A 24783-nucleotide genomic window follows, 5' to 3' on the forward strand; every position below is an offset into this window, starting at 1 on the left:
TTGAATTTTTGCTTTCCAAGCAAAAAAGACACAGTAAGTATTATTATTATTATTTTTTGAGACGGAGTCTTGCTCTGTTGGCCAGGCTGGAGTGCAGTGGCGCAATCTCGGCTCACTGCAAGCTCTGCCTCCTGGGTTCACGCCATTCTCCTGCCTCAGCCTCCCGAGTAGCTGGGACTACAGGCGCGCACCACCACGCCCAGCTAATTTTTTTGTGTTTTTAGTAGGGACAGGGTTTCACCGTGTTAGCCAGGATAGTCTCGATCTCCTGACCTCGTGATCCGCCCGCCTCAGCCTCCCAAAATGCTGGGATTACAGGCTTGAGACACCGCACCTGGCGTAAGTATAATTATTTTCATCCTCATACAATAAATAAGAAAACTGAGGTTGGAAAACTTCACAATTATTAAGCTTCAGAGCTAGAATTGAAATGTACTTCTAACAGGTCCAGTGTTCCTTCTACTTTTTTAAGCTATGAAATCCTATACATTTAATTAGGCAACTGGACAAAAATATACACAAAAGAGTGTTTACTACAGTGTTATTTACAATATCCACAAATTGTAAATAACCTATGTGTTAAAAAATAGAGGATCAAGTTATGGCACACTCATACAACCATTATGTAAAGACAGGCACTGTGGCGTACACCTGTAGTCCCAGTTACTCAGGAAGCAGAGGTAGGAGGCTCCCATTGAGCCCAGGAGTTTGAGGGTACAGGGAGCTACGATGGCGCCACTGCACTCCAAGCTGGGCGACAGAGCCAGACCCTGTCACAAAAAAGAAAGGAAAGAAAGAGAGAAAGAAAGAAACAAAGAATAAAATAAAAAGAGACAAAGAGCATCATACTAAAAAATTTATATATTACTACTAATAATAAATTAAATGCACTTTAAATGCTTACTATGTGCTGAATACTGGGCTAAATTTATTTTATATGTATTGTCTCATTTAATCCTCACAATAACCAATCTGCCCAAAGCTTTGCTGTTAATAATGCAGCAGAACTTGACTGGTATTAAAATCCAAAGCTCAGGCCGGGGACGGTGGCTCACACCTATAATCCCAGCATTTTGGGAGGCCCAGGAGGGCCGATCACCTGAGGTCGGGAGTTTGAAACCAGCCTGACCAGCATGGAGAAACCCTGTCTCTACTAAAAATAACAGAATTCGCCGGGCGTGGTGGCGCATGCCTATAATTCCAGTTACTCGGGAGGCTGAGGCAGGAGAATCGCTTGAACCCGGGAGGTGGAGGCTGCAGTGAGCCGAGATGGCGCCATTGCACTCCAGCCTGGGTAACAAGAGCAAAACTCCATCTCTAAATAAATAAATAAATAAAAATCCAAAGCTCATGATCTTAACCACTAGATCACGCTATCGCAAGTACGAAGACCGTTTCTTTCATAATCAGAAACATCTATGGGATACTTCTGAAAATTCTGTTCAAACTTCTCTTGCCCAGGTCTCTGTGTTCCTATAACAATGTGTATCTCTTACAGCACTTGCTTGGATCCATTTATGTACCTCTCACAGATCTTATGCTCCTGCAGGCCTGAAACTTAAGCTCACTTTCTATTTTTCATAGCTCCTGGTGCAGTGCTTTTTACTGTGTAGGCGCTCATTAGTGTTAAACTGAATGTGCCTTTAACTTGGCTTGGGGTACGTTGAATTAACAATGAGCGCTCACACAATATTAAGAATTTCTTTCCAAGAAATGTGCTCGGGTCAAACACAAGGCCTTTCTGTCCATGATCCGCCTGAAACCATGGTTTCCTTGCTTTCACCTTTATCTCCTCTGCCTTGCCAGTCCTCCCCGCCAGCGGGGCCGGGAGCCCGGCGACTCCCTAGGTCGCAGGGCCTCTCTTGCGTGACCGAGCGGGCTCCGCTGCCTACAGCAGCCCACCCCCCGCCCCTGCTCTCAGGCACCCAGCAAGGAGGGGGCCCGTGGCGAGTCTCCACGTGGGTGCCGGCGCTCTCGGTGCCCGTAGCCACCCGCCCGCCGGAAGCCGACATCTCGAGTTCTGGCAGAAGCGATTTGCGCGGCGAGGAACGGAGCGGCAGGAACCCAATAAGCTGCTGCGCGTCGGAGCTGCTGCCCGTGCTCAAAATGGTGGCTCCGGGCGGGCGTGGCCAGTGACTAGGAGGCGAGGCGCCGCGGGACCATGGCGGCGGCGGACGAGCGGGGTCCGGAGGACGGAGAAGAGGAGGAAGAGGAGGTAGTAAGCGCTACGCCGAAAGCCTGCACCGCAGTGGCGGTGATGCCTGTGCTGGCTGTGTGTGGGGAAGGGAGTCGGGGAGCTGCAGGCGGGAGGGAGGCCCCGCCGCTCCTCACCGGCTTCTTGCTTCTGGGCGCGAGGAGCCGGGCAGTTTGGGACCTTAGCCCTAATCGTCACCCCGTACTTAGGATGGGAAGTGCTGGGAAGTTACTTTAGGTAGCGTAGTTTCCTCTTGCTGAAAACAGGGTCCGGTTTTCACAAATGTGGGAAATTTGGCTTCTTTTGCTAATTGCTTCCTCTTGCCCGCTCGCGTGCTAGCATGTTAACCCCTCTTTCTTTCACCAGGAGCAGTTGGTTCTGGTGGAATTATCAGGAATTATTGATTCAGACTTCCTCTCAAAATGTGAAAATAAATGCAAGGTTTTGGTGAGTTTTCTAGACTTGGGGGGATTGTTCTAGAGTTTCTTAAATGTAAAACAAGAATGAATGGTGAAATACTTATCCGCAAGTATTGATATATTTATTTCACCTTACAAAGTAGTGAACTCTAAGGATAAGAAGTATACTAAGTATAATTAATTAATATATAATTAAGTATAATGTGGAAGTACAGGGGGGACTATGGGAGCAGATAGGAGAAAATGGCTAACTTTGCTTGCCTGTTTGTGTGGCTGAAGAGAAAGTTACAGATTTGGAGAAAGTAACATTGTGATATGGAACAGTACATACATTCCTGTAATCTCAGCACTTTGGGAGGCAGAGTTGGGAGGATCACTTGAGCCCAGGAATTGGAGACCATCCTGGGTAACATAACGAGACCCCCTTTCTACAATAATAATAAAAAAAAAAAATGGCCGGGCGTGGTGGCTCACGCCTGTAATCCCAATACTGGGAGGCCGAGGCGGGTAGATCACGAGGTCAGGAGTTCGAAACCAGCCTGGCCAACATGGTGAAACCCCGTCTCTACTAAAATACAAAAATTAGCCAGGCATGATGGTGGGCGCCTGTAACCCCAGCTACTCCGGAGGCTGAGACAGGAGAATCGCATGATCCCTGGAGGCGGAGGTTGCAGTGAGCTGAGATCTCGCCACTGTACTCCAGCCTGGGCAACAAAGGGCAAAACTCCATCTCAATAAATAAAAAATAAAAAAAAATAATAAATTAGCTGGGGATGGTGGCATGCTGCTGCTCAGGAGGCTGAGGTGGGAGGATTGCCTGAACCCTCATGGTCAAGGCTGCAGTGAGCCATGATCATGCCACTGCATTCCAGCCTGGTGACAGAGCTAGACACTGTCTCAAAAAATAAATAGATAGATGACAGATAGATTAGATAGACTCTTTGCACTACTGTTGACAAAACTTCCTCTGTTTTTAGCTTACTCTTGAAGAGGATGTTGATTGAAATAAACCTTGTTATTTGAGTATGAATTAAGTAGTCTTCAGGTTGTAACTGCTGTGATCAGAGCAGTTGTAGTTTATCCTGTACTTGGTAGGACAAGATGCTCTAGAGGTTCCCCAGTTTTGGAGATTAGTTTCCTTGGTAGCAAGGTTACAATGTTGAAGCCTTTTTCTAATGATTTTTTTTTTTATGATCCTTTATTCTGTTGTAGGGCATTGACACTGAGAGGCCCATTCTGCAAGTGGACAGCTGTGTCTTTGCTGGGGAGTATGAAGGTAGGAGGATGTCAGATAGATGGAACTCTTTCTGATATGGGCTTTTCAGAGATGGTAGCTCTTCTCAACAATTTGCCTTGGTATTTTTCTGCAGACACTCTTGGGACCTGTGTTATATTTGAAGAAAATGTTGAACATGGTAAGTGATTGCTAGTCCAGCCCTTTTTAATATGAACTATTTCAATCATAATTAAGCATAATAAATATTAAATAGCTCATGTATCCATTGTCTAGCTGTATCATGTCCTACCATTTTCCCAAACGTGATTCAGATTATAGTTAAAAAAAAAAAAAAAACATGCCAGGCTGGGCCAGGTGGCTCAGTCCTGTAATCCCAGCACTTTGGGAGGCCAAGGTAGGCAGATCACTTGAGGCCAGGAGTTCGAGACCAGCCTGGCCAACATGGCAAAACCTCATTTCTACTAAAAATACAAAAATTAGCTGGGTATGGTGGCATGTGCCTCCCAGCTACTCGGGAGACTGAGGCACAAGAATTGCTTGAACCCGGGAGTTGGAGGTTGCAGTGAGCCGAGATCGCACCAGTGCACTCTAGCCTGGGCAACAGAGCTAGATAGACTGTGTCTCAAAAACAAACAAAAACAGCCATTCCAGATACATTTGAAGTCCTTCTATCCCCCTTTCCAAACTTACTTCTTTCCCTCTGTCTTCAGAGATGATCACTCTCCTGAATTCTTTTTTTTTTTTTTTTTTGAGACGGAGTCTCACTCTGTCACCAGGCTGGAGTGCAGTGGTGCGATCTCGGCTCACTGCAACCTCCGCCTCCCAGGTTCAAGCAATTCTCCTGCCTCAGCCTCCTGAGTAGCTGGGATTACAGGCGCCTGCCACCATGCCCAGGTAACTTTTGTATTTTTGGTAGAGACGGGGTTTCACCATGTTGGCCAGGCTGATCTCAAACTCCTGACCTCAAGTGATCTGCCTGCCTCGGCCTCTCAAAGTGCTGGGATTACAGGTGTGAGCCACCACTCCTGGCCAAGGAATAAAAGAAGGGCTACTTCATAGGCAGAGCAGCCTACTTTCTTAAGTATGGTATCAATTTACACTCACAGTAGCAATGTATGGAAGTGTCTGTGCTTCATTTCCTTGGCTTAAGGGCCTCATCCTCCCTCCTGCCTAGGCATACAGTTTTCTGAAAGTTTCAACTCCAGGCAGCAGGTTGGCAGCAATTTTTTTTCTCAGGCTTTCATGATTGAGAATGTCCCTACTCCATACTTTGGCTTCAGGTAGTAAGTCTGACTTTGGTCCTTAATTTGATTGGTAGAATTTTAGATCCCAATACACTGTAGGGTAAAATTCCTGGCCCCAATTTCCATTTCAAGGATGAAGCCTGTTAGACCTATGGGTTTAATCTCACTCATAACTCTGTGTTTCTGTCCCTTGAAGATCTTTGTTATTTTGAATCCAGTTGTGCTTTCAACTGTTAATGTATTTTTTTTTTTTTTCTTGAGACAGATTTTTGCTTTTGTTGCCCAGGCTGGAGTGCAGTGGCATAATCTCTGCTCACTGCAACCTCCACCTCCCGGGTTCAAGCATTTCTCCTGTCTCAGCCTTCTGAGTAGCTGGGATTACAGGCGTGTGCCACCATGCCCAGCTAATTTTTTGTATTTTTAGTAGAGATAGGATTTCATCATGTTGTCCAGGCTGGTCTTGAACGCCCGACCTCAGGTGAACCACTCGCCTCGACCTCCCAAGTGCAGGGATTACAGGCGTGAGCCACCGTGCCCGGCCTGTTAATGTATTTTATCTATCATTTTTCTATGCTTGGAGCAGGAGGGATGAGTTATACTTTGAATTTACTACACTATCTTGACAGGAAGTAGTTGAATCTTACTCCCTACACTGGAATTATTAAGGCTTCATCTTTGTTTTATTTGATAGCATAAGAAGTATAATAATGTTGTTCATTTCTGTTCTAGCTGATACAGAAGGCAATAATAGAACAGTGCTAAAATATAAATGCCATACAATGAAGAAGCTCAGCATGACAAGAACTCTTCTGACAGAGAAGAAGGAAGGAGAAGAAAACATAGGTTAGTTCCCTTTATTCTCTGAAAATAGGTGATCCAGTACTGGCTTTGACAATGATACATTGATGCCAGGACAGTCCTTGTACTTTTTAGTAATAACTATACATGATTTTTTTTTGTTTTTTCAGACAGAGTCTTGCTCTGTCACCCAGGCTGGAGTGCATTGGCACAATCTCGGCTCACTGCCACCTCTGCCTCCTGGGCTCAAGCAATTCTCTTGCCCCAGGCTCCTGAGCAACAGGGATTACAGGCACCCACCACCACGCCCAGCTAAATTTTTTTTTTTCTTTTTTTTTTATCGAGACGGAGTCTCGCACTGTTGCCCGGGCCGGAGTGCAGTGTCACGATCTGGGCTGACTGCAACCTCCGCCTCCCAGGTTCAAGCGATTCTGCTGCCTCAGCCTCCGGAGTAGCTGGGACTACAGGCATGCACCACCAGGGCCAGCTAATTTTTGTATTTTTAGTATAGACGGGGTTTTACAGTGTTGGCCAGGATGGTCTCGATCTCTTGACCTCATGATCTGCCAGCCTTGGCTTCCCAAAGTGCTGGGATTATAGGCGTAAGCCACTGGTGCCCAGCCACGCCCGGCTAATTTTTTTAGTAGAGACCGGATTTTACCATGTTGGCCAGGCTGGTCTCAAACTCCTGACCTCAAGTGATCCACCTACCTTGGCCTACAAAGTGCTGCAATTACAGGTGTGAGCCACTGTGCCTGGCCTCATAATATGTTTAATATATTAAAATTGAGGGTACTCCATGTAAACTACCAAGCGTAGAGTTAAAATTCAGTTGAACTCTCATATAGCTGAGGGCACTGGGGACATAGAAATCTTTTATCTGCTTGGCATTGGAAATGACTGAGGAGTTTTTGAAGAAACTTGATATCTAAGCCCTAGGGAATTCAGTAGTGCTTCTCTGTCTCTTCTCCTTCCCCCTCTCCCTTCTTTAATTAAAAACTTCCTTGTATCTTTTTGTAGTTCATAAGCATGATGATTATGTTTTTACATTCATGTGTAAGATGTGCCTCCCTCAAACCTTGTTATGGTATCAGCATATTACCTGTCTGATGTGTGGGGGAAAAAACTTCCTTGTGAGCGAAGTGGATATGATCACAATAGTTCTGAATTCCCGAGGTGAAATCCCCTGGAAACTTTTGGCAGCTGCAGCAGCCTTCAACAGGCTCACAGCTGGAAAAAGCTGGCTTTTTTTTTTTTTTGGAGACAGTCTCGCTCTGTCACTCAGGCTGGAGTACAGTGGAGCCATCTTGGCTCACTGCAACCTCTGCCTCCTGGGTGCAAGCAATTCTCCTGCCTCAGCCTCCCGAGTAGCTGGGATTACAGGCATGCACCACTAGGCCTGGATAATTTTTGTATTTTTATTAGAGACAGGGCTTCGCCATGTTGGTCAGGCTGGTCTTGAACTCCTGACCTCAGATGATCCACCCACCTCGGCCTCCCAAAGTGCTGGGATTACAGGCATGATAAACCGCCCCTGGCCAAAAGCTGGCTTTAAATGTCGGGGAGACTCTAGGACCACAGTTGTTAGTCCTCAGTCTAGTTTTTATTATCATTATTATTATTATTACTTAATTATTTTATTTGAGACGGTCTCACCCTGTCACCCAGGCTGGAATGCAGTGGTGCGATGTCGGCTCACTGTGACCTCTGCCCCCCATCCCCCTACCTCAGCCTCCCCAGTAGTTGGGACCACAGGCGTGTTCCACCATGCCTGGCTATTTCTTTTTTTGTTTTTTTTTCTTTTTTTTTTGAGATGAAGTTGCACTCCGTCGCCCAGGCTGGAGTGCAGTGGCGCGATCTCTGCTTACTGCAACCTCCACCTCCCAGATTCAAGCGATTCTCCTGCCTCACCCTCCTGAGTAGCTGAGACTACAGGCGCATGCCACCATGCCCAGCTAATTTTTGTATTTTTAGTAGAGACAGGGTTTCACCATGTTGGTCAGGCTGGTCTGGAACTGACTTCGTGATCTGCCTGCCTCAGCCTCCCAAAGTGCTGGGATTACAGGCGTGAGCTGCCGCACCCGGCCTTTGTATTTTTAGTAGAGATGGAGTCTCGCCCTGTTGCCCAGGCTTGGCTAGAACTCCTGAAGAGACCACTGTGCCCAGCCTTTCTTTTTCTTTTGATGTTTTTCTTTTTTTCTTTTCTGGAGACAGAGTCTTACTCTGTCCCCCAGGCTGGAGTGCAGTGGCATGATCTCAGCTCACTGCAACCTCTGCCTCCCAGGTTCAAGTGATTCTCATTCCTTAGCCTCCTGAGTAGCTGGGATTACAGGTGCCCACCACCATGCCTGGCTAATTTTTAGTAGAGACGGGGTTTCTTTTCTTTTTTTTTTTTTTTTTGGACACGAGTTTCGCTCTTGTTGCCCAGGCTGGAGTACAGTAGTGCGATCTCAGCTCACTGCAACCTCTGCCTCCTGGGTTCAAGTAATTCTCCTGCCTCAGCCTCCTGAGTAGCTGGGATTACAGGCACGCACCACCACACCCAGCTAATTTTGTATTTTTAGTAGAGAGATGGGGTTTCTCCACGTTGGTCAGGCTGGTCTCGAACTCCCGACCTCAGGTGATCCGCCCACCTCAGCCTCCCAAAGTGTTGGGATTACAGGTGTGCACCACCGCACCCAACCTTTTTTTTTTTTTTTTTTTTTTAAATAGAGACAGGGTCTTACTATGTTACCCAGCTGGTCTCAAACTCCTGGGCTCAAGTTATCCTCCTGCCTCAGCCTCCCAAAGTGTTGGGATTACAGTGATGAGTTCTTAATTTGCATCCACTTATTCTTCTTCACTTGCTGGTCACCATATACTAGAGACTTTTAGACTGTTGCTTCTTTCACCTGAAGCAGACTCATGTTTGTGGAGTTGAACAAATAATAATTTGATGGTTTAAAAGTTCACTGCTCAACAACATATTTGAAACTCTAGTAAATAAGGTTCTCATGATGAGTATTTATAGCTTAACAAGGAATAAACATTTGAAGGTACATTGATCTTATAAAATTAATTGTATCACCTATATACAACTATATAATAAACCCTTGTTCTTACTATGTATATCCCTGAACTATCCCCTTTTTTAGGCATCTTGTAATAATTATAGGAAGAAAGAGATACTAGGTTCTAGAATAAACTTGAAAGGCTGACTTGTATCATAAGCTTAGCTATCACTGGGATATTCTTATCAGAGTGAGTTTCCTCTTCCTAGTCTTTAATAATCTGACAGATCTTTGGGAATCTTTGGGTGTTTTGTTTAGTCAAATAAATGAGCAACCAACAATTCCAGTCTGCATTAGTTACCTACTGCTGCATAACAAATTACCCCTAAACTTAACAGCTTAAAACAACAACAAAAAACCAGTATCTTACAGTTTCCGTGAATCAGGAACTTGGGAGCAGTTTAGGAAAGGTGGTTCTGGCTCCAGGTCTCCGATAAGGTTGCAGTCAAAATGTTATCTGGGCTGCAGTCATCTGAAGGCTTCACTAATGCTGGAAGTAAAATGGCTTATTCATATGGCTTGTAAATTTGTTTTGGTTGTTAGCAGGAGGCCTCAGTTCCTTGCCATGTTGTCCTCCTCACAAGACTGTTTGAATGTCCTCCTGATATGGCAGCTGGCTTCTCTCAGATAAAGTATTCCATGAAAACAAGGTAGAAGCCACAGTGTCTTTTATGAACTAGCCTTAGAAGTCACAGTCTTGGCTGGGCGTGGTGGCTCACGCCTGTAATCCCAGCACTTTGGGAGGCCAAGGCAGGCGGATCACTTGAGGTCAAGAGTTCAAGACCACTGGCCAACATGGTGAGACCCCCATTTCTACTAAAGATACAAAAAATTAGCCAGGTATGGTGGCACGCACCTGTAATCCCAGCTACTCGGGAGGCTGAGGTGGGTGAATTGCTTGAACCCAGGAGGCGGAGGTTGCAGTGAGCCGAGATCACACTGCTGCACTCCAGCCTGGGTGACAAAGCGAGACTCCGTCTCAAAGAAAAAAAGTCACAGTCTTGTCATTTCCACAATATCCTATTCAGTGTGGGACAGAACTACACAGGGGCATGAATACCAGGAAGGTGAAGATCATTGGGGACCATCTTGCAGTCTGGCTACCAAACACGGCTACGTGCTGGAGGCAAAACAGGACAAAGGAAGTGTGACCCTTACCTTCTAGGAACTTGCATTCTAAAGTAAATTACATTGAAACAGACACGAATGAATATGAGTGAACATCAGATTCATTCTATTTTAAGTACTATGCTAAATAACAAAATAAAGGATAGTTTCAAGATTTTGAGCCTAGCTAAGAGAACAATGTTATTGCAGGAAAAAAATACGAACATCTATAGCTGAAGCTGAATTGGAAGAAAAAGGACTAATAACCAGGCACAGTGGGTCATGTCTGTGATCCCAGCACTTTGGGAGGCGAGGCAGGTGGATGGCTTGAAGTCAGGAGTTTGAGCCCACCCTGGCCAACATGGTGAAATTCCGTCTCTATTGAAATACAAAAGTTAGCCGGGCATGGTAACGCACACCTGTAATCCCACCTACTCAGGGGGCTGAGGCACAAGAATCGCTTGAACTGGGGAGGCGGAGGTTGCAGTGAGCCAAGCTCGTACCCACTTCACTCCAGCCTGGGTGACAGAGCGAGACTTCGTCTTAAAAAAATTGTAGGGAAGTCGTTAAGTTTCCTTGAAGGCATGAGATGGCAGAGAGTGCTCAAATTATTTCTCAGAATGAGCTGAGAACTGAACTCTGGAAAAAGGCATGGAATAGTAATCGAAGTTGGTAACTTGTAGTGATTTTGATGGTACCTACCTAATAGGCATTCCAAGGTCTCCAGAGAAGATGCAAATTATATTTTATCAGTAGTTAGACACCATATTCCTTGGTTTCTGTTAGGCTTTCAGTTTGACATGTATTCATAGGATAGAAATTTAAATTAAAGAAAAATATACTAAAATTCATTTTTTGTTTCTTTTTTTGTTTATTCCTCATCCCCTCCAAATTAGGTGGGGTGGAATGGCTGCAAATAAAAGATAATGATTTCTCCTATCGACCCAACATGATTTGTAACTTTCTACATGAAAATGAAGATGAAGAAGTGGTAGCATCAGCCCCAGATAAATCTTTGGAATTGGAAGAGGAAGAGATTCAAATGAACGACAGTTCAAACCTGAGTTGTGAACAGGAGAAACCAATGCACTTGGAAATAGAAGATTCTGGTCCTCTTATTGATATACCTTCTGAGACAGAAGGTTCTGTTTTTATGGAAACTCAAATGCTGCCTTAGAAATCACTCCTAGATGAAATGTTTCTCATAATAACTTGTCAAGAACTTTTTAGAGTTGTTACATAAAAATAATTGCTGTGTAGCTTTCAGTCTTTTAATATTTTATTGCATTTTATTGGCTATACACACATATCCACTCATAACACAACTTATTTTACCAGAATCATTTGGGACCAGACATGAGTTGGATTTTTAAAATACAGTTTAGGCTGGGTGCAGTGGCTCACACCTGTAATCTCAGCACTTTGGGAAGCTGAGGTGGGAGGATCACTTGAGCAGCCTAGGAGTTTGAGACCAGTCTGGGTAACATAGGGAGGCCCTGCCTCTACAAAAAATTTTTTAGAATTAGCTGGACATAGTGTCGTGTGCCTATGGTACCAGCTACTGGGCAGCTGACCTGGGAGGATGGCCTGGGACTGGGAAGTTGAGGCTGCAGTGAGCTGTGTTTGCGCCTCTGTACTCTCGCCTGGGTAACACAGTGAGACCCTGTCTCAAAAAAATAAACAAAATGAGGCCGGGCGCAGTGGCTCACACCTGTAATCCCAGCACTTTGGGAGGCTGAGGTGGGCGGATCATGAAGTCAGGAGATCAAGACTATCCTGGCTAACACGTGAAAACTCGTCTCTACTAAAAATACACAAAATTAGCCAGGCGTGGTGGCGGCGCCTGTAGTCCCAGCTACTTGGGAGGCCGAGGCAGGAGAATGGCGTGAACCCAGCAGGCGGAGCTTGCAGTGAGCCACCCCACTGCACTCCAGCCTGGGTGACAGAGCAAGACTGTCTCAAAAAAAAAAAAAGCAAAATGAAATATTTTTAAATGACTTTAGGGACCCTTCAGAGTCCTTTAAATTCAAGGTTGTATTAAGGTAAGTATATAAGTTTTCCTTTGAGGCTGTTACAAATTACTACAAACTCAGTGACTTAACACAAATGTACTGTCTTACAGTTTTGTAGGTGAGAAGCGTGACAGGTCTTACCTGGGCTAAATTCAAGGTGCTGGCAGGAATGCATTCCTTTATGGAGGTTTTGGGGTGGGGGGCAAATCCATTTCCTTGTTTATTTAGTTGTTGGCAGAATTCAGTTCTTTGCAGTTAAAGGATCAAAGTCTCCTTTCCTGGTTGTCTGTTAGCTGAGGGTCATTTCTAGCTTCTGAAGGCTGCCTTCATTCCTTGGCTCATGATCCCCTTTTCTTCAGAGCCTGCAACAGTGGGTGAAGCCCCTCTCCCATTTTGAATCATTCCTGTTACTTCTATCATCCCTCTCTCTGACCTACCCTTCTGTCTTCCATTTCCACTGTTAAATGTCTATTTGATTACTCTGGGCCCACTTGGATAATCTCCCTTTTTTTTTTTTTTTTTTTGAGACAGAGTCTCACGCTGTTGCCCAGGCTGGAGTGCAGTGGTGAGATCTCTGCTCACTGCAAGCTCCGCCTCCCGAGTTCACGCCATTCTCCTGCCTCAGCCTCCCGAGTAGCTGGGACTACAGACGCCCGCCACCACGCCCGTCTAATTTTTTTGTATTTTTAGTAGAGACGGGGTTTCACCGTGTTAGCCAGGATGGTCTCGACCTCCTGACCTCATGATCCACCCACTTCTGCCTCCCAAAGTGCTGGGATTACAGGCGTAAGCCACGGCGCCGGGCCTGATAATCTCCCTATTTTAAGTAGATAACTTTTTTTTTTTGAGACAGAGTCTCGCTCTGTTGCCCAGGCTGAGGTGCAGTGGCTCGATCTTGACTCACTGCAAGCTCTGCCTCACGGGTTCATGCCATTCTCCTGCCTCAGCCTCCCGAGTAGCTGGGACTACAGGCGCCCGCCACCACGCCCGGCTAATTTTTTATGTTTTTAGTAGAGACAGGGTTTCACAGTGTTAGCCAGAATGGTCTCGATCTCCTGATCTCGTGATCCACCCGCCTGGGCCTTCCAAAGCGCTGGGATTACAAGCGTGAGCCACTGCGCCCGGCCAACTTTTTTTTTTCTTTTGAGACAGGGTCTCGCTCTGTCACCCAGGCTGGAGTGCAGTGGTGTGACCACAGCTTACTGCAGCCTTGAACTCCCAGGCTCAAGCAGTCCTCCCACCTCAGCCTCCTGAGTAGGTGAGACTACAGGCACGTACCACCATGCTTGGCTGTTTTTTTTTTTTACTTCTATTTTTTAAGAGATGGGGTCTCATTATGTTGCCCAGGCTGGTCTTGTACTCCTGGGCTCTAGTGATCCTTCTGTCTTAGCCTCTCAGTGTGCTGGGATTACAGGCATGAACCACTGCACCCAGCCAAAGGTGTGTAACATTAATTCTGGCCAGGTGAAGTGGCTCACACCTGTAATCCCAGCACTTTGGGAGGCCAAGGCGGGCAGATCAAGAGGTCAGGAGTTTGAGACCAGCCCGGCCAACATGGTGAAACCCCGTCTCTACTAAAAATACAAAAATCAGCCAGGTGTGGTGGTGCACACCTGTAATCCCAGCTACTCAGGAGGCTGAGGCAGGAGAGTTGCTTGAACCCGGGAGGCGGAGGTTGCAGTGAGCTGAGATTGCCCCACTGCACTCCAGCCTGGGTGACAGAGTGAGACTCCATCTCAAAAAAAAACCAAAAACCAAAAAACATTAATTCCATCTGCAAAGTCTCTTTTGCTAGGCATTTAACATACACAGGCATTAATACTAGGGATTAGAGCATGGAAATCTTTGGGGCCTATTTTTAGTCTACAACAAAGTATTTTATCGAGAAAAATAATTCCCACTTGAGAAAGATTATTGGAATTCAGCTGTATTAGTCATTTTATTATGGCAGTAAACTAAATTTGTGCTAGTTTATATTTTTTAAGTAAATTATTCACTCTTTGATACTTTGTTACAGGTTGAGCTGTGTAAAATTGCCAATATTTGATTGTTTCCAACTACAAAAAAACAGCAATTTCCTATAGTTTAACCTAGTACCAGTAAGTTAAAACATACCTCATGTTAATTACATCTCACAATTGATGGAGATATAGCTATTTTAACAGATTAAAGAGCTAATGTTCTAGGATGAAGAATTTTTTTTTTTAAATCAAGTTCTGGCTCTATCACCCAGGCTGTAGTGCAGTGGCACAATCTGGGCTCACTGCAACCTCCACCTCGTGGGGCTTAAGCCATCCTCCCACCTCAGCCTCCCTAGTAGCTGGGACTACAGGGGTGTGTGACCACACCCAGCTTATTTTTGTACTTTTTGTAGAGATGGGGTTTTGCCATGTTGCCCAGGCTGGTCTCAAACTCGTGAGCTCAAGTGATCCTCCTGCCTTGACAAAGTACTATAATTACAGGTGTGAGCCATCATGCCTGGCCCAAATAATTTTTTCTTCAAAAAGTTTTGTCTTTAATTGGAAAATGACTTACCTTAATAAAAACCATTTTCAAATCATAAGCAGATGATTATAAGCATAATCTTCCCAATGTCTGTATGACTTTAATTTTTTTACTTTTGAGACAGTCTGTCACTTTCGTTGCCCAGGCTGGAGTGCAGTGGCACGATCTTGGCTCACTGCAACCTCGGAGGTTCAAGCGATTCTCATGCCTCAGCCTCCCAAGTAGCTGGGATTACAGGCACATGCCACCATGCCCAGCTAATAATTTATATGACTTTTTTTTAGTCTCAGCTTTTAATGAACAGCTTATTGTTCCCTCTATATGTATGTATAGGAGAGAATGCTAAATGCCTGACCCAATTATCTATTCTCCCTTTTTTGCTTTGTATCAGAATCCCAGAATGTATTCAGGTTAGCAATGTGCCTAGCTTTCCTTGCATATATATGTGGTCATATGACTAAGTTCTGGCATTGACATGGAATAAGAAGTGCTGATTGATGGAAAAAAAAAAACAAACAAGAAAAAAACAAGTGCTGAGTGGTGCTTCTGGGAAGTTTCCTTAAACTTAAAGGCTTAAGAGGAAGCAGGAGGGCTCATCTGTTCCTGCTGGAACATGGATTTGGTAGCTAGAGCTCCATCCAGCAGCATTCTTGGACTTCAAAGTAACTTTGGAAATAGAAGCCATGAATGGCAGAGCAGCAATATAGAAGACTGGGTCCTGATACTGTGAGATTACCCAGGACTGCAATGAGTAAAGGGTTAATAAAATCCTTTCTTTCTCCCTGGTGAAATGACCTCGAATTTGGCTTTCAGCACTGTTTCTCCAGAAACCTACTAGGCAAGGTAATAATGGAATGTCAGCTGTAATATTAGGCAATATTGTTTATGATTAAAAATGAGCCCTTAGCTGGGCACGGTGGCTCACACTTGTAATCCCAGCACTTTGGGAGGCCAAGATGGGTGGATCACTTGAATCCAGGAGTTCGAGACCAGCCTGAGTGGCATGGCAAAATCCTGTCTCTCTAAAAAACACACAAAAAAGTAGCTGGGCATGGTGGTGCGCGCCTGTAGTCCCAGTTACTTAGGAGGCTGAGGCAAGAGGATTGCTTGAGCCTAGGAGGTGGAGGTTGCAGTGACCTGAGATCACACCATGCCACTGTACTACAGGGCAGGACCGTGTCTCAAAAAAAAAAGACACCTTATTGGTAAACTATCTGGACCAGGAAGACAAACACGTACTACAAATGCCCATTCACAACATGGGCTTTGGGATTCCTTAAGTGTGGTGTTCCTTATTGCAAATATTTCTGGAAGCAATACTCATGTACTGTTTCAACAGGAATTGGTTTTTCTGGAGCATAAAGCTTCTAAGCCAGGTGGCTTCTGCACCCACCCAAAATGATCTTGTTTCTTTACCCCTCAGCTGACACTTGGGAGGCTGGAGTAAAGACTCCTGCAGAAATAAGTCTCATGCTGCTGTGTTGCTGTGCTGTTCCTTGTTCTGTATCCTGGAATACTAAGTGAGCTGGGTGCCAGATTGGGTTCCACAAGGCTTATTGGGGTCCTGTGATTGTGAATGTCATTCCAAACCTGTAGCTATTGCTGCTGTTTAGGTAGAGAAGGCATTGAGGCTTTGCCACTTTCTACCTAAGAGAGAAATAAGCTACTCTCTTTGTTAGGTCACTCTGTAATAGCCAAACATAATACTAATTGATACATATGTATTTTATTTATTTATTTTTATTTTTTGAGACGGAGTCTTCGCTCTGTCGCCCAAGCTGAAGTGCAATGGCGCAATCTTGTCTCAGTGCAACCTCTGCCTCCGGGATTCAAGCAATTCTCCTGCCTCAGCCTCCCGTGTAGCTGGAATTACAGGCGTGCACAATCATGCCTGGCTAATTTTTTGTATTTTTAGTAGAGACGGGGTTTCACCATGTTGGCCAGGCTGCTCTCAAACTCCTGACCTCAAGTGATCCACCCGCCTTGGCCTCCCAAAGTGCTGGGATTACAGGCGTAAGTAAGCCACCGCACCCAACCTGATACATATGTATTTTAGAAAACATGAAAAATATTAAAAAGTAGGCCAGGCGTGGTGGCTTATGCCTGTAATCCCAGACTTTGGGAGGCCAAAGCAGGAGGACTGCCTAAACTAGGAGTTCAAGACCAGCCTGGGCAAGATAGCAAGACCTCATCTCTATTAAAAGTATAAAGAAGTGGAATATTCTTGAGATTTGTAATCTTGCAAAAGAAACTGATCTACACTATAGTGTAGTTCTACCTTAAATTGAAAAGGAAAATAAAAATCTTAAATTCTGATGAAAACATTATACATGTTAAGCTCCTTACCTATTTATAAGTGTTTCAAATTTAGTAAAATAAAGTCTTATTTTTTAACAATATAATATTTTGTGAGACTAGAATTTCATTTATGAATTTCTTTGCCATTTAATTGCCTTAGTAACTCACTAGGATTACTTAAAAGCTAATGTTAGAACCAGAGTCCCTGTATAGCTATCACACTAAGTACTACTTTTTAAAAAAATTAAGTAATATTATTTTTAAAAAACAGAGAAGGGGTTTGGCCAGTTGCCCAGCCTGGTCTTGAGCTCCCGGGCTCAAGCCATCTGCCTGCCTCAGCCTCCCACTAAGTATTACTTTTGACAATGAATGCAGTGGATTGCTTTTGTTGACAAATAATACTTTTCAATTTAAAAGGATCATATCGTTGCCTGGGCATGGTGGCTCACACCTGTAATCCCAGCACTTTGGGAGGCCGAAGTCAAGGTAGGCAGATTGCTTGAGCCCAGGAGTTCGAGACCAGCCTGGACAACATGGCGAAACCCCATCTCTACAAAAAATATAAAAATTAGCTGGGCGTAGTGTTGCACACCTGTAGTTGCAGCTACTCAGGAGGCTGAGGTAGGAGGATCACCTGAGCCCAGGGAGGTCAAGGCTGCAATGAGCTGTGATCATGCCCCTACGTTCCAGCCTGGGCAATAGAGCAAAACCTGTCTCAAAAAAAAAAAAAAAAAAAAAAGATTGTATTGTTAAGGTGCATCATGGAGAATTATTCCTTAAGCCCATTATAAAAAATGTTTGCAGCTGGGCATGGTGGCTCACGCCTGTAATCCCGGCACTTTGGGAGGTCAGGGCAGGCGGATCATGAGGTCAGGAGATCGAGACCATCCTGGCTAACACAGTGAAACCCTGTCTCTACTAAAAATACAAAAAAATTAGCCGGGCGTGGTGGTATGCGCCTGTAGTCCCAGCTACTCGGGAGGCTGGGGCAAGAGAATCGCTTGAACCCAGGAGGCGGAGGTTGCAGTGAGCCGAGATTACGCCACTGCACTCCAACCTGGGTGACAGAGCGAGACTCTGCCTCAAAAAAAAAAAATGTTTGCAACTCCACTCATTTATTCATCATGTACTGCACAGCTTATCATAAATTTATGGATAGACAGCCGGCTCAGTGAAACTACTGACGATATATACTTTTCTATTCGTATAGCAGCAGTTTTTAATTTTTTAGAATCTGTTCTTATTTCCTCTTGTTCCAATAGCTTATGTGAAAATATTCAACTTTCCTAATATGTCTAAGGTTTACATGGAATTATCTTCCAGAAATGTTTGTATTGATTTTGGAGATGAATTTGCTATATTTTATGACTTTGACCATTATTTCCCTGTGGAATGAGAAAATGCTGTTTATAAAATTGTCTACAAGCACATTTTACTTTATTAATACAGTACAAAGTAAATATACACCTTTGTTAATGTCAATTTGTAGCTGGTAGTTACTGATAGTTGGTATATGGGTTCAAGGCAGCCATACACATGCATCTTTTCTTTTTTTTTTTTTTGAAACAGAGTCTCACACTGTCACCAAGGTTGGAGTGCAGTGGCACGATCTCTGCTCACTGCAACCTCTGCCTCCTAGGGTCAAGTGATCCTCCTACCACAGCCTCCCAAGTAGCTGGGACCACAGGCGCATGCCATGACGCCCAGCTAATTTTTTGTATTTTTTGGTGGAGACGGGGTTGCACCATGTTGCTCAGGCTGGTTTTGAACTCCTGAGCTTAGGAGATCCACCTCCCTCAGCCTTCCAAAGTGCTGGGATTACAGGTGTGATCCACGGAGCCCGGCCATACTTGTGTATTATTAATAAGAAGGTCAAAATAGTAGAGGTTCTAGTTTTCTCAGATGCAAAATAAGATCTCTTTTACTATCATGTCTGGAAAATTTTATTTTGTACTCATATTTCATGCTCCCATTTGGCAACTGTATTATTTTCCACTATTGCTGTAACAAATCACCACAAACTTAGTGGCTTAAAACAACATCAATTTATTATCTTACAGTTCTGGAGGTCAAATTCTTAGTTCAAGGCTGGGCGTGGTGGCTAACGCCTGTAATCCCAGCACTTTGGGAGGCCAAGGCAGGCGGATCACTTGAGGTCAGGAGTTTGAGACAGGCCTGGCCAACATGGTGAAACCCCGCCTCTACTGAAAATACAAAAAAAATTCGCTGGGCATGATGGTCCACGCCTGTAATCCTAGCTACTCGGGAGGCTAAGGTAGGAGGATTGCTTGAACCCGGGAGGCAGAGGTTGCAGTGAGCTGAGATCATGATCTCCGGCCTAGGCAACAGAGTAAGACTCCATCTCAAAAAAAAAAAAAAAAAAAAAGACAAAAAACAATTGTAAGTTCCAGTCTTATGGGGCTAAAATCAAGATCTCTTTCCTTGCTTTTTCCAGGTTCTAGAGGCTGCCTGAATTCCTTGGTTTGTAGCTCCTTCCTCCATATTCAAAGCCAGCTGCATTACATCTTATCTCTCTCACTCTGACCTCTGCTTCCATTATCACATTTCCTTCTCTGACTCTTAAACTTCTGCCTCCCTAAGTCCATTGTCATTAGATTGGTGCTCATCTGGAAAATCCAAGATAATCTCCCTATTTAAAGATTCTTAGCCAGTCCTGCCGCAGCCTCCTGGGTGGCTGGGATTACAGGCTCCTGCCAGCATGCCTGGCTGATTTTTGTGTTTTTGGTGGAGGCTGGGTTTCACCATGTTGACCAGACTGGTCTTGGACTCCTGACGTCAGGAGATCTGCCTGCCTCGGCCTCCCAAAGTGCTAAGGACCATGTACTTTCTTATAGGGGGTGCTGCTCTAGTATTTGTTTGCATTAGCTTCCTTCCAAAGAATTTGTCAAGAATAACTTGACCTATATTTAGATTTATAAAATATAACAATATTTTCTATACTTTTACTCAGCTGTATCGTACATTTTTTTAAATGGTGATTAGTAACTTTGTACTGTTAAATACTAATTTGGAACTTTTTCATGAGAGGCCAGTTCAAAATACATGTATATAGCAAAACAACTACAATTTAAAGATAAATGAAATACAATTGTATTAACTTACAACAATTACTGAACATGTCAGTACAACATGTTACTGAAAAGTTATTAAGGGGAGAATGATAGGGACCATGCCATTCACAAATTATTTTCACGAAAATAAATACTTGAATTAATCAATTTAAGTGTGTGACACTTCTGAATATTTTGTTCATGTCATTCATTTGCTATGCAAATTCTTCACTGTGCAGTGTACTTCTATTTGTATTCTGATAATAATGAGTGGGTTAATAAAGTTTTACTGAAAAAAAAATTCTTAGCCAGGTGCAGTGGCTCACACCTGTTATCCCAGCACTTTGGGAGGCCGAGGCAGGTGGATCACAAGGTCAGAAGTTCAAGACCAGCCTGGCCAATATGATGAAACCCCGTCTCTACTAAAAATACAAAAATTAGCCAGGTGTTTTGGTGGGCGCCTATAGTCTCAGCTACTAGGGAGGCCAAGGCAGGAGAATTGCTTGAATCTGGGAGGTGGAGGTTGCAGTGAGCTGAGATCGCACCACTGCACTCCAGCCTGGGTGACAGAGTGAGACTCCATCTCAAAAAAAAAAAAAAATCCTTAATAACTGCTGCAAAATCTCACTAACATCACTACCATTCCTGCCACTTAACAGCAGACATCACAAACTTTTCCAAAAAACTAAAGAGGAGGGAATACATCCCATCTCAATCTATTAGGCCAGTATTAATCCAATACCAAAGCCAAACAAAGATTCCACTAGAAAACTACAGGCCAATATGATGAATATAGACACAAAAATCTTCAGCAAAATATCAACAAACTGAACCCAGTAACATATAAAAAGGATCATACACCATGACCAAATAGGATTGATTCCAGGAATATAAGGTTGGTTGGACATATGAAAATCAGTGTAATACAAAATGTTAATAGAATAAAGGACAAAACCACATGATCATCTGAATAGATGCAGAAAAAGCACACACAAAATCCAACACACTTGCATGATAAAAAGCATTCAACAAACTAGGAAAAGAAGTCAGGCTGGGTGCTGTAGCTCACTTCTATAATCTGAACACTTTGGGAGGCTGAGGCAAGGGGATTGCTTGAGCCTAGCAGTTTGGGATTAGCCTGGGCAACATGAGACCCCATCCCTATAAAAAAATTTAAAAATTAGCGAGACATGGTGGTGCATGCCTGTGATCTCAGCTACTCGGGAGGCTGAGGTGAGAAGACTGCTTGAGCCCAGGTCAAGGCTGCAGTGAGCTGTGTTCACACCACCGCACTCCAGTCTGGGCAACAAAGGGAGAACCTATCTCAAAAAATAAATAAAATAAAATAAATAAAATAAAATAAATAAAAATCCAAGCTGCCTTTGTTGCAGAAATTGAGAAATTGACCCTAAAATTCATATGGAAATTCAATCTTGCAAAAGAGCAAAATCATAAAAGTCACATTTCTTAGTTTCAAAACTTACTACAATGCTATATGGTAATCAAAGGTGTGGAACTAGCATAATGAAAACCAGACAGATCAATTAAATAGAATTGTGGGTCCAGGAATAAATCCTTACAATTATGGTCGATTGATATCGCAAAAGGATGCTAAGACAATTCAATGGAGAAAGAATAATCTTTTCAACAAATGATGCTGGGACAACTGGATATCCATATACAAAAGAATAAACCTATCTCACACCATGTATCAAAATAAAAATGGACCAAAGGCTTAAATATAAGAGCTACAATTAAAAATGTTTGAAAGAAGACATAGGGTAAATCTTTGTGATGGTGGAATAGGGAATGGCTTCTTAGATATGATACCAAAAGCACAGGCAACAAAAGGAAAAAAATAGGTAAACTGGGCTTCAACAAAGTTCAAAAGATCTGTGCTGAAAAGAACATTAACAAGATAACGCCAACTAAATGGGATAAAATATTTGCAAATTATATATCAGGTAAGGGACTTATATCTAGAATACATGAGAAAATATTAGAACTCAACAATAAAAGGACAATCCAATTTAAAAACTGGGCAAAGGATTTGGATAGGCATTTTCCCAAAGAAGATATAAAAATGGGCAATCAATCAGCACATGAAAATATGCTCACCATCATTTGCCATCGGGGAAATGAAAATCACAATGAGATATGAAATGAAAATCACTCATATCCATTAGGATGGCCTAATAAAACAGATGGACAATGCTAAGTTTTGGTGAGGAGTGGAGAAATTGGAACCTTTGGTAGATAGAACAATGCTTCCTTCAACTCCCAGCCCAAAGATGTTGAGAACCCCCAGGTATCTGTGAATATGTTACTTTATATGCCCAGAAGGAATTTGCTATATGATTAAGGATCTTGAGAGTATCATGGATTATCCAGGTGATGCCCATGTAATCACAAGGGTTCTATTAAGAGGGAGTTAGCAGTGTCAGAGCATCAGAGAAAAAGATATGACAATGGAAGGAGAAGTTCAACTGATGATCTTTGAAGATGGAGAAATGCCAAAGTATGCAGACAGTCTATAGAAGCTGGAAAAAGCCAAGAAACCGATTCTCCCCTGAAGCCTCCAGGTGGAATGTAGTCCTACTGACTTCTTCATTTTATTTATTTATTTATGAGACGGAGTCTTACTCTGTTGCCCAGGCTGGAGTGCAGTGGTGTGATCTCGGCTTACCGCAACCTCCACCTCCCAGGTTCCAGTGATTCTCCTGCCCCAGCTTCCCAAGTAGCTGGGACTAGACGTGTGCCAACATGCCTGGTTAATTTTTTGTATTTTTAGTAAAATGGGGTTTCACCGTGTTAGCCAGGATGGTCTTGATCTCCTGACCTCGTGATCCACCCACCTCGGCCTCCCAAAGTGCTGGGTACAGGTGTGAGCCCACCACCCCCGGCCTTCATTTTAGACCTGCAAAACTGATTTCAGACTTCTGACTTCCTGAAGTATAAAATAATAAATGTGTGATAATTTGTTACAACAGAAATAGGAAACTAATACCAAACTCTCTTACATTGCTCATGGGAATTTAAGTGGTGCAGGTGCTTTGGAAAACAGTTTACCAGTGCCTCAAAATGTTACACTTAAGAGTTAGCATATGACCCAGCAATTTTTCTCCTAGAGAATTGAAAATATATGTCCACACAAAAATTTGTACACTAATATTCAAAGCAGCAGGGCATGGTGGCACACGCTTGTGGTTCCAGCTACTCGAGAGGCTGAGGCACTAGAATCGCTTGAACCCAGGAGACGGAGGTTGCAGTAAGCTGAGATTGCACCACTGCACTCCAGCCTGTGTGACAGAGCAAGACTCTGTCTCAGAAACAAAACAAAGCAAAGCAAAACAAAACAAAACAAAAAAACACAAAGCAGCATAATCCATAATAGCCAAAAAATGGGAACCACTCAAATGTACATAAGCTGGCTGGGTACAGTAGCTCACGCCTGTATTCCTAGCACTTCTGAGAGGCCGAAGCGGGTGGATTACTTGAGCTCAGAAGTTCAAGACCAGCCTGGCCAACATGGTGAAACCCTGTCTCTACTAAAAAATACAAAAATTAGCAAGGTGTGGTGGTGCGTGCATGTAATCCCAGCTACTTGGGAGGCTGAGGCGGACGGCGCAGTAAGCCGAGATCGCACTACTGCACTTCAGCCCAGGTGACAGAGCAAGACTATGTCTAAAAAAAAAAAAAAGTACCTAGGCTGATAAATGGATAAACAAAATGTGGTATATCCATACAAAGGAATATTATTCAGTCCTAATAAAATGGAAGTACTGATCCACGCTACACGTATGAACCTCAGAAACAGATAGTGAAAGAAGTCAAACACAAAAAGCCATACGTTGCACGAATCCATTTATATATGTTCAGAATAGGCAAATCCATTGAACATAAAGTAGATTATTGGCTGCCAAGGGCTGGCAGGAGGGGGAAGTGGCGAGTGGACTGCTACTGGGTGTGTGTGTAGAGCGGGTTCTTTTTGAGGTGATTAAATATTCTGGAATTAGTGGTGATGTTTGCACATCTTTGTGAATACACCAAAAATCACTGAATTGTACACTGTAAAGGGGTAAATTTTATGGTATCTGAATTATATGGTAACTTAAAAACTGGGGAAAAATCATGATCAGAAGTACATTTTCTGCGCATCTTTTATATACTAGGCAACTGTGGTAGTCATAAACTCTGTCACACTGATCGCACAGTTGTCAACAGTGCCCCTTTCACATTAATGTTTTTAGTGCTTATGTGAGTACCTACCGTGCAATCAATCAACCTTTCCAGCATCCTGGGATTCCTTGAAGAATAAAATCTGGTTTCTGAATACCTGACTCCAGGTATACACACTAGCGTGTACATCAAACTGCGAGGGTCTATGTTATTTTATTTTATTTTTATTTTATTTTATTTTTGGGACGGAGTCTCGCTCTGTCGCCCAGGCTGGAGTGCAGTTGCGCGATCTCGGCTCACTGCAACCTCCGCCTCCCGGGTTCAAGCAGTTCTCCCTGCCTCAGCCTCCCGAGCAGCTGGGGTTAGAGGCGCCCGCCACCACGCCCGGCTAATTTTTGTATTTTCAGTAGAGACGAGGGTTCGCCATGTTGGCCAGGCTGGTCTCGAACTCCTGATATCAGGTAATCCGCCCGCCTCGGCCTCCCAAAATCCTGGGATTACAGGCGTGAGCCACCACGACCGGCCAGTGTTACTTAAAAGTATTACCTCGCACCTGTAATTCCGGGAAAGAGCCGGGGCAAAAATCCGTAACCAAGGGAACAGGGCGCGATTCCAATCAAGATGGCCGCCAGCGCCTCTAGATGCCCTCTGCGAGGCCGTCCCCGGAAG

At 43.9% G+C, this 24783-nt stretch overlaps 1 protein-coding gene, 1 long non-coding RNA gene and 1 other non-coding gene across 8 annotated transcripts; 2 read left to right on the forward strand and 1 right to left on the reverse strand.

Annotated features, from left to right (window-relative positions):
- Window positions 1-1805: 1805 nt before the first annotated feature.
- On the forward strand, window positions 1806-11308 carry GTF3C6 (general transcription factor IIIC subunit 6). Its single transcript, XM_055261550.2, has 6 exons — window positions 1806-2215; window positions 2561-2641; window positions 3826-3889; window positions 3984-4028; window positions 5824-5937; window positions 10946-11308. Exons 1-6 carry the CDS (start codon window positions 2162-2164, stop codon window positions 11224-11226), a joined length of 639 nt encoding a protein of 212 aa, XP_055117525.1. The 5' UTR covers window positions 1806-2161; the 3' UTR covers window positions 11227-11308.
- On the reverse strand, window positions 3793-24769 carry LOC129472182 (uncharacterized). 6 transcript variants are annotated; one of them, XR_010118794.1, is made up of 4 exons: window positions 12203-13249; window positions 9313-9432; window positions 8619-8783; window positions 3793-3996 (listed from the first exon to the last, which is right to left on the reverse strand). It is a non-coding gene; the product is annotated as an uncharacterized lncRNA (long non-coding RNA). The 6 variants fall into 6 exon arrangements; XR_010118798.1 differs by lacking the exons at window positions 8619-8783; window positions 9313-9432 and adding an exon at window positions 24668-24769 and having other exon boundaries at window positions 12203-12423; XR_008653847.2 differs by lacking the exons at window positions 8619-8783; window positions 9313-9432 and adding an exon at window positions 24661-24763 and having other exon boundaries at window positions 12203-12423.
- LOC129478186 (small nucleolar RNA U13) lies at window positions 6901-7004 on the forward strand. The gene has a single exon (XR_008656340.1). It is a non-coding gene; the product is annotated as a small nucleolar RNA U13 (small nucleolar RNA).
- Window positions 24770-24783: the final 14 nt, after the last annotated feature.

Source organism: Symphalangus syndactylus, chromosome 2 (assembly GCF_028878055.3).
Source record: "Symphalangus syndactylus isolate Jambi chromosome 2, NHGRI_mSymSyn1-v2.1_pri, whole genome shotgun sequence".
Lineage (NCBI taxonomy): Eukaryota > Metazoa > Chordata > Mammalia > Primates > Hylobatidae > Symphalangus > Symphalangus syndactylus.